At 42.8% G+C, this 13,934-nt stretch overlaps 1 protein-coding gene across 7 annotated transcripts in view; it reads right to left on the reverse strand.

Moving 5' to 3' along the window:
* spag17 (sperm associated antigen 17) overlaps positions 1-13,934 on the reverse strand; it is a 228,948-nt gene that overhangs the window by 95,986 nt on the left and 119,028 nt on the right. For 6 of the 7 annotated variants that reach the window (XM_087992765.1, XM_087992766.1, XM_043700962.2 and 3 more), the window contains exons 34-36: positions 11,184-11,338; positions 4,927-5,118; positions 1,975-2,093 (exon numbers count right to left, since the gene is read on the reverse strand). In XM_087992765.1, the coding sequence (XP_087848891.1) occupies positions 1,975-2,093; positions 4,927-5,118; positions 11,184-11,338 (466 nt within the window). The remainder of the gene's footprint in view (positions 1-1,974; positions 2,094-4,926; positions 5,119-11,183; positions 11,339-13,934) is intronic. The other variant, XM_087992764.1, reaches the window with a different exon arrangement.

Consider the following 13,934-nt stretch of genomic DNA (forward strand, 5'->3'; position numbering starts at 1 on the left):
GGGAATAAGATGCATCAAGTGGATCGAATGTGAGGAGGGGACATTTGGTGAACCGTTGCGTGGTAGTATCAAACTTGAATATTGCTGAAAGGATGAACATGTTGCAAAAACATTTTGTCTTGCACTCATCAGGACAAATGCAAGAATGGCAAATTTTAACCAATCACAATAAGTTATACAACAGGAGTGTTGTCAAAGTGCAGTGCTGGAAAAACACAGCAGGTTAGGCAGCATCCGAGGTGCAGGACAGTCAATGTTTTGGGCATACGCCCTTCATCAAGAATGTGGTGGGAGGGAGGAGCAAGTGGGGGCTGAAAGATAAGTAGGAGGGTAGGGGTTGGGGAAGATAGCTGGGAAGGCAGGTGGGGGTCAGAGGGGAGGGTGGAGTGGATAGGTGGGAAGGAAGATTTAGAGATTGGACAGTTCATGAGGGTAGTGCTGAGTTGGAGGCTTGGGTCTGGGATGAGGTAGGGGGGGTGGGGAGATAAGGAAATTGGTGAAGTTGATGTTGATGCCACGTGGTTGGAGGGTCCCAAGGTGGAAGAGAGGCATTTTTCCTCCAGGCGTCGAGTGGCTTGGATTTGGTGGTGGAGGAGGCCCAGGACTTCCATGTCTTTGGTGGAGTGGGAGAGGGAGTTGAGGTGGTCGGCTACAGGGCAGTGGGCTTATTTGATGCGTGTGTCCGAGAGCTGTTTCCGGAAATATTCTGCGAGTTGGCATCTTGTCTCCCTAGTGTAGAGGAGCCCACATCAAAAGCAAACACACTGCCAAGGACATGTTTTCTTATTTCCCCTACCCCCACCTCATCCCAGATCCAACCCTCGAACTCAGTACCGTTCTCTTGAATTATCCTACCTGTCCTTCTTTCTTCCCACCTATCTGCTCCATCCTTCCCCTGATCTATCACTATCATGCCCATACTTCTACCTACCAATTACCTTCTCAGCTACCTTGCCCCCCAGTCCCAGCCCCGCCCCCACCCTCCTATTTATCTCTCAGCTCTCTTTTGCCACCCCTTTCTCTCATTCCTGATGATGGGCTTATGCCCAAAACGTTGACTGTCCTGCTTCTCAGAAGCTGCATGAACTGCTGTACTTTTAGGCTCTGATCACCAGCATCTGCATTTCTCACTTCCTTACAGGAGTATTGTGTTCAAGCATAAAATTTAAAATGAAAGCATTTAATAATTTGTTATATAGGAATAATATTCTATTAACATTCCTAATTACTTTGCTGTTCCTGCAGAATTCAATACACAAAAACCTAGAAGAAAAAGCTAGGCAAATTCCAACCACATAACCATTGTTAATTGTCATAAAAACCCAATCACAAAAATCCTCAAGGGAAGGAGATCTGTCATCTTTACCTAATCTGGTTTACATGTGACTCCAGACCCACAACGATGAGGTTGATTATTAAGTGTTTTGTGGGCAATTAACAATGGGCAATAAATACTGGCCCAACCAATGTTGACCCCATCCTATTAACAGATAACAATATTCTGGGAATGATGGAAGGCTTCAGAAAGGTTGCTGAAAATAGTTACAAAAATGTTTCCAGGGATGAGGGACTGCAAGTATATGGATAGATGAGAGAAGTTGGGTTTGTTCTTAGAATGGAGAAGTTTGAAAGGCGATTTGATGGAGATGTTTAAAACCACAAGGGATCTAGATAGTGTCCATAAAGTATCTTATTGCTAGAAGAGTCAACAACCAGAAGATGAATCTCAAAAGAAACAGTGTCAGCATCAGAAAAAGTCTTTCATTACAAAGTGAAAAATAATTGCAAGCTATGGTGAGAGATGGATGCAAGCAGGAGTGGTGGTGACCAACACTAGCTAAACTGCTCTTGATAAGAAAACACAAAATGGCCTCCTTGTTATTCTATTGTTCTTGCCTCAGAGATTTCTTTAATAAATATTGACTGACTTGCAAATTATATTTGTTTTTGAACATTTGTAAGTTTATAACAAACCTTGGGGCATGTTTTTTATAAACTTCAGGTTCAATCATGAGTCCTTGGAGTAAAGCATCTTCTTCTCTTTCCTGATTGCCATCATGAGTCAAAGTAGAAGTATTACCATTTACCATTACCTAATGTATAAAAATAAATAAACTTGAAACATCTGTGTAAAATCGCATTACTAACTGCAGGTAGATATGTACTTGTTGCTGATAACATCCATGATATCATAAGTTACTATAATTGTGGCTTATTTAAATGTCTACTTGGCATTTTGCTGCCAGACCTATACCAAATGGGCAGCTTTGAGGAATTAGGAGAAGAACAATTTGTTGTAGAATACTTAGCCTCTGACTTGTTTGAACGGCCACAGCATTTATGTGACTGGTCGTGTTAAGCTTCTGATTTACGGTAACTCCCAGAATGTTCAGAGAGGTTTGCAATGACGGTAATATCATTGAATGATGAGGCCAGATCATTAGCCTCATTATCATTGTCGATGAACATTACTAACACCAGTGTGGTCCAAGCATTACTTGTTATGATACTAAACCTGGATGATGTCCAGGCTTTACAGAGTGCAGGTATGGATTCCTTTCCAGTTATTTTCATTCACTTAAGTTTCAAATCATCCAACCATCCAAGATGACATACTGTACATCTTCACTCATACCAATGGTCATGTTTCACTGATTCCCTGTTCTCTAGCATGTTAACTTCAATTTTTTTATTTTTACCCTCAAATCTCTCTATAGTGTCACTCTATAAACCTTCATGTCTGCTCCTGGTTTATCTACCACTTATTTTCATTTCTCCTAAAACTCAAACTATTCCTTTTGCTCTATTCATTGCTCACCACTCATTCAGAAATTATAGCTTTGCACTCTGAATTCCCTTTCCTTCACCTTACCTGCTCTTTCCTGGATTTGGAAAATCTCCTCAAAATCCTCTCCTTAACTCAACCTTATCTTTCAACTCTCTTTTTACCCCTTGCTCCACCTATTATTTTCTTTCTGATGTGACATCTTCCTGTGTGTGATGAATACAATAAAAATGCAAGATAATGTTTAAGCAATAAAACCAATAGTATCATAGTTGGTGAAGTAGCAAATACATAGGTTGACATTTTAAGCTACTTGGATCACGTTGTGTGTCGAATATGAAAAAACTATGAAAGGTAAAAGCTGAATTGTACCATCAGTGTAATTTTGAATCTGCACTATCTCAACTGTTGTCAATGCATATAATAACACAAATTAGGGACAGAAGTAGATCATTGATTTTTCAAGTCTGCACCAACATTCAATAAGATCACAGTAGATCTAGTGGTGTTCCAAATGCCACATTCCCTCTGGTAACTGCTGATTCGCTTGCTTGACAAGAATCTATCGAGCCTCACCTTCAAAATATTCAATGCCCTAACTTCCACTTCCTTCCATGGCAGAGATCCAAAGTTGCAGTTTTCGGAGAAAAAAATATTCCTAATCTCTGTCCTAAAAGGGCCACCCTAATTTTAAAACACAGTGTTCTCCAGTTCTGACTCAGCCACAAGGGAAAACATCTTTTCCATGTTCACCTTGTCAAGACCATTCTGAATCTTATAGACTTAAATTAAAACACCCCTCACTCTTCTGAACTTTGGTGAAAACAAACCCAATTTGCCACACGTTTCCTCATAAAACAACCCACCCATTCCAGAAACCAATCTAGAAAATGTCATCTGAACCATCTCCAGAACATTTACATCCTTCTTTAAATGAGGAGATCAAAACTGTACACTGGATTTGAGATGTGGTTGCAGCAGTGCTTAGATTAGATTAGATTAGATTACAGTATGGAAACAGGCCCTTCGGCCCAACAAGTCCACACCGACCCGCCGAAGCGAAACCCACCCCTACCCCTACATTTGCCCCTTATCTAACACTACAGGCAATTTAGTATGGCCAATTCACCTGACCCTGCACATCTTTGGACTGTGAGAGGAAACCGGAGCACCCGGAGGAAACCCACTTAGACACGGGGAGAACGTGCAAACTCCACACAGTTAGTCGCCTGAGGCGGGAATTGAACCCGGGTCTCTGGCGCTGTGAGGCAGCAGTGCTAACCACTGTGCCACCATGCCGCTCTGCATAATTGAAACTTAACTTCTTACTTTTATATTCAATTCCTCTCGTAATAAAGGCTAGCATCACACCGTCTTTCCCATTACATGCTCTACCTGCACATTAACATTTGTGACTTATGTATTAGAAAACTTAGATTTCTCCGGATCTCAGGACCTGCAGTCATTCTCAATTTAAGTAAACTCTGAATTTTGGAAATATCAATAAAAGCAACATATTACAGTGGGAGGGTGAGGGAAGGGAACAACTGTATAGGCAGAACAAAGGGATGTCCAATTGAGAAAGGGGATCAATGATGGAGAGCTCCCCCTACTCCTGCTTTGCCCATCCAACATCCAAGCTGCATAACCTGCCAGGCATTGCTTCTGTCTTTGATGCTTAGGGACAGGTCCTTAGGTGACCATTCATTGATCAGTAAGGATCTGAGCTGGGCCAAGGTCTATCATAAAATTGCTTACAGTTCAGAATGAAAAGGGTGGTGGGAAGGCCAGCTGTGAAATTTCACTAGTGCCCCAGCCTCCAAAATCACTAATGGAAGCCTACTAAATTTGATCTCTTCTGAGTATGTATAATCCAGCAAAAAAGTTATAAAATTGAAGACATACTCAATACAACACTGCCATGGTAAGATGAAAGATTAATCAAAAGCTTTAATTCTGTTTCATTGTAATGAATTATGCTTGTCTTAATTTTTGAAGACATTTTTCATCTCTGTCTTCTTTATAAGAATTGCAATCTTTACCATCAGCTGGACTGATATTAGTATAAAAAGCAGGTGGAGTAAAAATAAAGAAATGGGGGAACTATAGTTCAAATGATAAAATATGGCATTCTACAAGACCTGGAAATGATTTCCTTCAGGATCCAAGACTTCAAAAATGACTGGGGAAGTACTTTTCATAAAATATGCAGCAGGCTGCAGCTCCATGTTGCTGATAGTACCGTGTGTTATGACATCATTATTTGCTTTCGATGTGTACAAGGCACTGCCATCCTGATCAACTGAAAGACATCCACAACTTGCTGGGAAAATCTGAAATGTAAACAGCAAATTAAAGTAAGAACAATAGAGATTATACAATTGATAAGCTTTCTGATCCACAAAAACCTGTCAGACAGGTATGGTGATATTCATGGTTGATTTTAATCTATTTATAGACTGTAAAAGTCAGATGGGAAAGGATTAGAATTTCATAGAGTTCTGAGGAACAGTCACTTGACCCGAAACATTAACTCTGATTTCTCTCCACAGATGCTGCCAGACCTGCTGAGCTTTTCTGGCAATATCTATTTTTGCTTAGGATTTCATAGAATGTTTCCAGGATAGTTTTTTAGAACAGCAATGTTATGGAGTCAACCAGCATGAGGCTATAGATACCTGATATTGTAAGTACTGACCTCACCGAGTCATAGAGATGTACAGCGCGGAAACAGACCCTTCAGTCCAACCTGTCCATGCCGACCAGATATCCTAAATTAATCTATTTGCCAGCATTTGGCCCAGACCCCTCTAAATCCTTCCCAGTCATATACCCATCCAGATGCCTTTTTAATGTTAAGTGCCTCCACCATTTCCTTTGGCAGCTCATTCCGTACATGCACCACCCTCTGCATGAAGAAGTTAGGTCCCTTTTCGATTCTTTCCCTCCCACCTTAAATCTATGCCTTCTAGTTTTGGATTCCCCTACCCCAGGGAAAAGACCTTGTCTATTCACCCTATCCATGCCCCTATTGATTTTATAAACTTCTATAATGCCACTCCTTAGCTTCCGACACTCCAAGGAAAACAGTCCCAGACTATTCAGCCTTTCCCTGTAGCTCAAATCCTCCAATCCTGACAACATCCTTGTAAATCCTTTCTGAACTCTTTCAAGTTTCACAACATCCCTCCTATAGCAAGGAGAGCAGAATTACATGCAGTATTCCAAAAATGGCCTAAGCAATGCCCTGGACTGCCACAATATGAGCTCCCAACTCCTATGCTCAATGCACTGATCAATAAAGGCAAGCATACCAAATGCCTTCTTCACTATCCTGTCTACCTGGCACTCCACTTTCAAGGAACTATGAATCTGCACTCCAAGGACTCTTTGATCAGCAACATCCCCCAGGACCTTACCATTAAGTGTATAAGTCCTGCCCTGATTTTCCTTTCCAAAATGCAGTACCTCATATTTATTTAAATTAAACTCCTCAGCCCATTTTCCCATCTGATCAAGATCCCATTGCACTCTGAGGTAACTTTCTTCACTGTCCACTATATCTCCAATTAAGGTATCATCTGCAAACTTATGAACCTTTCCTCCTATGTTCACATCCAAATCATTTATATAAATGATAAAAAGCAGTGGACCCAGCATTGAACATAGAACATAACAGCGCAGTATAGGCCCTTTGGCCCTCGATGTTGCGCTGACCTGTCATACCAGTCTGAAGCCCATCTAACCTACACTATTCCATGTACGTCCATATGCTTGTCCAATGATGACTTAAATGTACTTAAAGTTGGCGAATGTACTACCGTTGCAGGCAAAGAATTCCATACCCTTACTACTCTCTGAGTAAAGAAACTACCTCTGACATCTGTCCTATATCTATCACCCCTCAATTTAAAGCTATGTCCCCTTGTGCTCGCCGTCACCATACTTGGAAAAAGGCTCTCCCTGTCCACCCTATCTACCCTCTGATTATCTTATATGTCTCTATTAAGTCATCTCTCAACCTTCTCTCTAATGAAAACAGCCTCAAGTCCCTCAACCTTTCCTTGTAAGACCTTCTCTCCATACCAGGCAACATCCTAGTAAATCTCCTCCGCACCCTTTCCAAAGCTTCCACATCCTTCTTATAATGTGGTGACCAGAACTGTACACAATACTCCAAGTGCGGCCGTACCAGAGTTTTGTACAGCTGCAGCATAACCTCATGGTTCCGGAACTCGAACCCTCTATTAAAAAAATAAAAGCTAAAACACTGTATGCCTTCTTTAACCCTGTCAACCTGGGTGGCAACTTTCAAGGTTCTGTGTACCTGGACACCGAGATCTCTCTGCTCATCTCCACTACCAAGAGCTACGTAGAGCAGTTGATCTTCCGTAATTACACCGGCACCACTCCCCACCTCTTCCTCCGCTACATTGATGACGGCATTGGCGCCACCTCGTGCTCCCGCGAGGAGGTTGAGCAATTCATCAACTTCACCAACACATTCCACCCTGACCTTAAATTTACCTGGACCATCTTTGACACCTCCCTCCCCTTCCTGGACTTCTCCATCTCCATCATGACGACCGACTTGACACTGACATTTTCTACAAACCCACCGACTCCCACAGCTACCTGGATTACACCTCTTCCCACCCTACCTCTTGCAAAAATGCCATCCCGTATTCCCAATTCCTCTGCCTCCGCGGTATCTGCTCCCAGGAGGAGCTTTTCCACCATAGAACACACCAGATGGCCTCCTTCTTTAGAGACCGCAATTTCCCTTCCCACGTGGTTAAAGATGCCCTCCAACGCATCTCGTCCACATCCCGCACCTCCGCCCTCAGACCCAACCCCTCCAACCGCAACAAGGACAGAACGCCCCTGGTGCTCACCTTCCACCCTACCAACCTTCGCATAAACCAAATCATCCGCCGACATTTCCGCCACCTCCAAACAGACCCCACCACCAGGGATATATTTCCCTCCCCACCCCTCTCCGCCTTCCGCAAAGACCATTCCCTCCGTGACTACCCGGTCAGATCCACGCCCCCCCTACGACCCACCCTCCCATCCTGACACTTTCCCCTGCCACCGCAGGAACTGTAAAACCTGTGCCCACACCTCCTCCCTCACCTCCATCCAAGGCCCTAAAGGAGCCTTCCACATCCATCAAAGTTTTACCTGCACATCCACTAATATCATCTATTGTATCCGTTGCTCCCGATGCGGTCTCCTCTACATTGGGGAGACTGGGCACCTCCTAGCAGAGCGCTTTAGGGAACATCTCCGAGACACCCGCACCAATCAACCAAATCGCCCCGTGGCTCAACATTTCAACTCCCCCTCCCACTCTGCCGAGGATATGGAGGTGCTGGGCCTCCTCCACCGCCGCTCTCTCACCACCAGACGCCTGGAGGAAGAACGCCTCATCTTCCGCCTCAGAACACTTCAACCCCAGGGCATCAATGTGGATTTCAACAGTTTCCTCATTTCCCCTTCCCCCACCTCATCCTAGTTTCTAACCTCCAGCAACTCGATCCCCTGACTTGTCCGGACTTGTCCGACCTGCCCAGCTCCTTTTCCACCTATCCACTCCACCCTCTCCTCCCTGACCTATCACCTTCATCTCCTTCCCCACTGACCTATTGTACTCTATGCTACTCTCTCCCCAACCCCACCCTCCTCTAGCTTATCTCTCCACGCTTCAGGCTCTCTGCCTTTATTCCTGATGAAGGGCTTTTGCCCGAAACGTCGATTTTGCCTGTCCTCGGATGCTGCCTGAATTGCTGTGCTCTTCCAGCACCACTGATCTACACTACCAAGAACCTTACCATTAGCCCAGTACTTTGCATTCCAGTTACTCCAACCATAGTGAATCACCTCACACTTGTCCGCATTAAACTCCATTTACCACCTCTCAGCCCAGCTCTGCAGCTTATCTATGTCTCTCTGTAACCTACAACATCCTTCGTCACTATCCACAACTCCACCGACCTTAGTGTCGTCTGCAAATTTACTAACCCACCCTTCTACGCCCTCATCCAGGTCATTTATAAAAATGACAAACAGCAGTGGACCCAACACCGACCCTTGCGGTACACCACTAGTAACTAGACTCCAGGATGAACATTTCCCATCAACCACCACCCTCTGTCTTCTTTCAGCAAGCCAATTACTGATCCAAACTGCTATATCTCCCACAATCCCATTCCTCTGCATTTTATACAATAGCCTACTGTGGGAACCTTATCGATCAATATCAACCTTATTGATCCTTGTGGCACACCACTGGTCACGTGCCTCCAGTCTGAAAAGCAACCTTCTACCACCACCCTCTGTCTTCTACCTTCGAGCCAGTTCTGTATTCAAATGGCTAGTTCTCCTTCAGTTCATGTGATCTAATCTTGTGAACCAGTCTACCATGAGGAACCATGTCAAATATCTTGCTCAAGTCCATACAGATCATATCCACCATTCTGCCCTCAACAATCCTCTTCATTACTTCTTCAAAAAACTCAATCAAGTTAGTGAGATATGATTTCCAAGTCATGTTGACTATCTCTAACCAGTCCTTGCCTTTATAAATATATAAATCCTGTCTCTCAGGATTCCTTCCAACAACTTGCCCACCACAGATGACATGACTCACTGGTATTTAGTTCCCTGGCTTTTCCTTACCATCTGTTTGAAATAGTGGCATCACGTTAGCCAACCTCCAGTCTTCTAGTACTACAACTGTGGCTATTGATTACACAAATATCTCAGCAAGGGGGCTAGCAATCACTTCCCTAGCTTCACACAGACTTCTAGGGTCCACCTGATCAGGTCTTGGGGATTTATTCACCTTTATGCATTTTAAGCTATCCACCACCTTCTCCTCTGTAATATGGACATTTTTCAAGATTTCGCTGTTTATTTCCCCTATTCGTTATCTTCCATATCCTCCTCCACAGTAAACACTGATGCAAAATACTCATTTAATATCTCCCCCATCTCTTGCGGTTCCATACATGGGCAGCCTTCCAGATCTTTAAGCGGCCCTATTTTCTCCCTAGTCATCCTTTTGTCCTTAATGTATTTGTAAAATCCTTTTGGATTCTCCTTAATCCGATGTGCCAAAGCTGTCTCATGTCTCCTTTTTGCCTTCCTGATTTCCCTCTTCAGTATACTCCTCCTGCCTTTATACTCTTCTAGGGATTCACTCAACCTCTGCTATCTATAGCTGACATATGCTTCCTTCATTTTCTGGACTGAAACCTCAATTTCTCTAGTCATCCAGTATTCCTCTGCCTACCATCCTTGCCCTTCACTCTAACAGGAACATACTGTTGCTGGACTCTTGTTATCTCAGTTTTGAAGGCTTCCTATTTTTCAGCCATCCCTCTACCAGCAAATATCCACCCCCCAATCAACTTTTGACAACCCTTGCCTCGTACCATCAAAATTGGTCTGCCTACAATTTAGGACTCCAACGTATAGATCTGGTCTATCATTTTCCATCATTACTCAGCATTGTAGATTTACAAAAACAAAAGCCACTTAGTTGCTCATGTGCTGTGATCTCTCCCACACAGGTTTCTCCAAGGTCAGCTGTGAATTTCACCGTTTGTTAGTTTTTCTTACAAATCTCCAATGTCCAGAAATACTTGAAATCAACAGGGGAACAGTCAGCTATGCAGATTCACTGCGGGGTCAGACAGTAGTGCAGGTTTTTTTCTCCATTTGATTCACTTGCCCATGTGGTCACTACCTTTGACTGTCTTCCTCATTTTCAAAGTCCCATAGTGAAGGTTCCCACCGGGTAGCATTATATGATTGAAGTTTTACATTCAGTTTGAGAGAGAAAGGAAAGGGGTCCAAAACTATTTTTTAAAAACTTAGATAAGGGGAATTAGGAAAGCAGAGTGGGCTAAAGTGAAATAATATATTTGGTTGAAGGATTGGTCAATATAGATGCAGCAGACATTTAAGGGGATATTTTAGAATATGCAGTACAGATACATGCCAACAAGTAAGGAAGATTCTAAAGAACAAACCCACCACCCATGCTTCATTAGAAATGTTAAACATAATACCAAACTAAAACAAAAAAAATCTAAAAATAGATAGCACGACGCAGCATAAACAGCAAAGAATGATTAAAAAATTATAAAGGAGTAAAACGTTAGACAACAAGAAAAAGTTAGCCAGAAATATAAAAACAGATAAAAGAGTTTTGATAAATATTTAAAGAAAGAAAGAGTTGATAAAGTAAGGAGTGGTCTAATATCAAACTTTTGGTTGCACTCAAGTATGGAATGGAAACAATCTGTGAAACTTAATAACAGAATCTCTCCTTTGGTTAAGTGCTGATGTTATTACAAAAAAAACAAACTTAAAATCATTGCCATGTTACCTGGTACACCCCCTCTGGATTGGCGATAATTGCTGTACCATTTCCAAACACTGCACAACATGTGTAATCTTCCCAGTTCATTAACACAGTGGCAAACCCCACGCATTCCACCTTTATGTATTTAATGTGCCTAGTCTTATCATGTGGGATTTCTTCTATGAAAAAATGCATCAGATAAAGAGTTTAGTGATACTTAAGTTTAAATGTAATTCAGAATGCACATTTTTCATCAATTCTCATCAATTTAACATGGTTAGAAATTACTATATGGGTTTAAAGGAACAGTATTCTTCTCTGCGGGGGCTCTTTCAGATTGATAAGCCTTCTGCCTGCCTCTCCCTGTCCTAACCCACCTCCCTGCATTAGTGGATTCATTAATGATGAATGGGGATCGAAGAGGTCATCGATAATGTTATTAAATAGCACTTGCTCAGTTTATGTTCCACCGGGCCCGGGGGGTGTCTCAGTTCCCTATATAATTACAGCCATGGTCCAAACATGAACAAAAGAACTGATGAGGACAAGTGGGGTGAAATGACTGCCTTTGATATTGAGGCTGCATTTTACAGTTACAGCAGCTAGACATCTGAGCAAAACTGGAGTCAATTGGATTTGAAGAAAACTCTCTGCTGACTGGACATTGTTGGAGGTCAATCATCTCAGTGACAGAACATCAATGCAGGAGTTTGTCAAACTAGCAGGCTCGGTCCATCTTTTTCATAATTTTCCATCTTTTGCCTTGATCCTTTCTTGAACAAGGGGGTTACAACAGTGATCTTCCAATCATCGGGGACTTTCCTTGACTCCAGTGACTTTTGAAAGATCTCAACCAACGCCTCCGCTATTTCCTCAGCCACCTCCCTCAGAACTCTAGTATGTAACCCATCAGAGCCAGGAGATTTATCAATTTTAAGACCTTTTAGCTTTTCTAGCACTTTCTCTTTTGTAATGGCAACCATACTCAACTCAGTCCCCTGACTTCCTTTAATTGTTGGGATATTACTCATGTCTTCCAGTGAAGACTGAATCAAAGTACTTATTAAGTTCTCCAGCTATTTCCTTATCTCCCATCACTAGGCTTCCAGCATCAGTTTGAAGTGGCCCAATGTCTACTCTTGCCTGTCGTTTGTTTCTTTTGTATTGAAAGAAACTTTTACGATCATTTCTAATATTACTGGCTCGCCTACCTTCATATTTGATCCTCTCCTTCCTTATTTCTCTCTTTGTTATCCTCTGTTTGTTTTTGTAGCCTTCCCAATCTTCTGATTTCCCAGTGCTTTTGGCCACTTTATAGGCTCTCTCTTTTTCTTTGATAGATTTCCGGACTTCCTTTGTCAGCCATGGCTGTCTAATCCCTCCCCGGATAATCTTTCTCTTCTTGGGGATGAACCTCTGTACAGTGTCCTCAATTTTACCCACAAACTCCTGCCAGTTTTGCTCTACTGTCTTCCCTGCTAGGCTCTGCTTCCAGTCTATTTTCGTCAGTTCCTCTCTCATGCCCTCATAATTTCCTTTATTTAACTGTACACCATTACATCCGATTTTGCCTTCTCTCTTTCAAACTGCAGACTGAACTCTACCATATTATGATCGCTGCTTCCTAAGTGTTCCCTTACTTTAAGATTTTTTATAAAGTCTGGTTCATTACATAGCACTATGTCCAGAATAGCCTGCTCCCTTGTGGGCTCCATGACAAGCTGTTCCAAAAAGCCATCCTGTAAGCATTCCATGAATTCCCTTTCTTTGGATCCACTGGCAACATTATTTATCCAGTCCACCTGAATATTGAAGTCTCCCATGATCACCTTTTTGACATGCCTTCTCTATTTCCTGGTACATGTTGCGCCCCTGGTCCTGACCACTGTTAGGAGGTCTGTACATAACTCCCATTATGGTTTTTTTGCCTTTGTGGTTCCTCAATTCCACCCACACAGACTCCACATCATCCGACGCTATGTCAATCAGCACCATAGATTTAATTTTGTTCTTAACTAACAAGGCAACCCCGCCCCCTCTGTCCACCTCCCTGTCATTTCGATAAGTTGAAAACCCTTGGATGTTTAACTGCCAGTCCTGACCCCCCTGTAACCACGTCTCTGTGATGCCTACCACATCATAATGATTCACGATGATCTGTGCCATTAGTTCGTCTGCTTTGTTATGAATGCTACGAGTATTCAGGTAAAGTGCCTTAATGCTAACTTTCTTATTAGAGATATTGGAAGTCATAAGATGTCCTAAGTTATCCTTCCTTTTTGCTGCATTCCCAGTCTGTCTCAAGTTTAAATCTGCCTGCACATATGCTATCTTGCCGCTTATCTTTCCATTTGACTCCATACTCCCTGTCGCTTTCACTTTCCCTTCCCCCCAACTCAGAAGTTTAAAGTCCTACTGACCACCCTATTTATCCTCTTCGCTAGAACATTGGTACCTGATCGGTTCAGGTGGAGACCGTCCCAACGGTACAGATCCTCCCGGTTCCAAAACCGATGCCAATGCCCCATGAAGTGGAATCCCTCTTTCCGACACCAATGAGGTGGCTTTACAACAGGAGGTCAAAGCTGTGAACCATGTAAAGCATTTTATGAATCAACTGGCATTAATTTGCAGGGATCAGTTCTCCAAAAGTGGAAGATAGGCCATTGCAGTCATCTTGAAGAATAATGTCTAAGATAACGGAACTGTTGCTACAATGGCAGCTACTGCTATCTTACTCAAAGTCCCTCAGTGGTGCTAATGTTTCTCCTGCTG

The sequence above is a fragment of the Chiloscyllium plagiosum genome, unplaced genomic scaffold (assembly GCF_037043375.1).
Source record: "Chiloscyllium plagiosum isolate Xiang-an unplaced genomic scaffold, Cpla_swu_hap1 HiC_scaffold_12, whole genome shotgun sequence".
Taxonomy (NCBI): Eukaryota; Metazoa; Chordata; class Chondrichthyes; order Orectolobiformes; family Hemiscylliidae; genus Chiloscyllium; species Chiloscyllium plagiosum.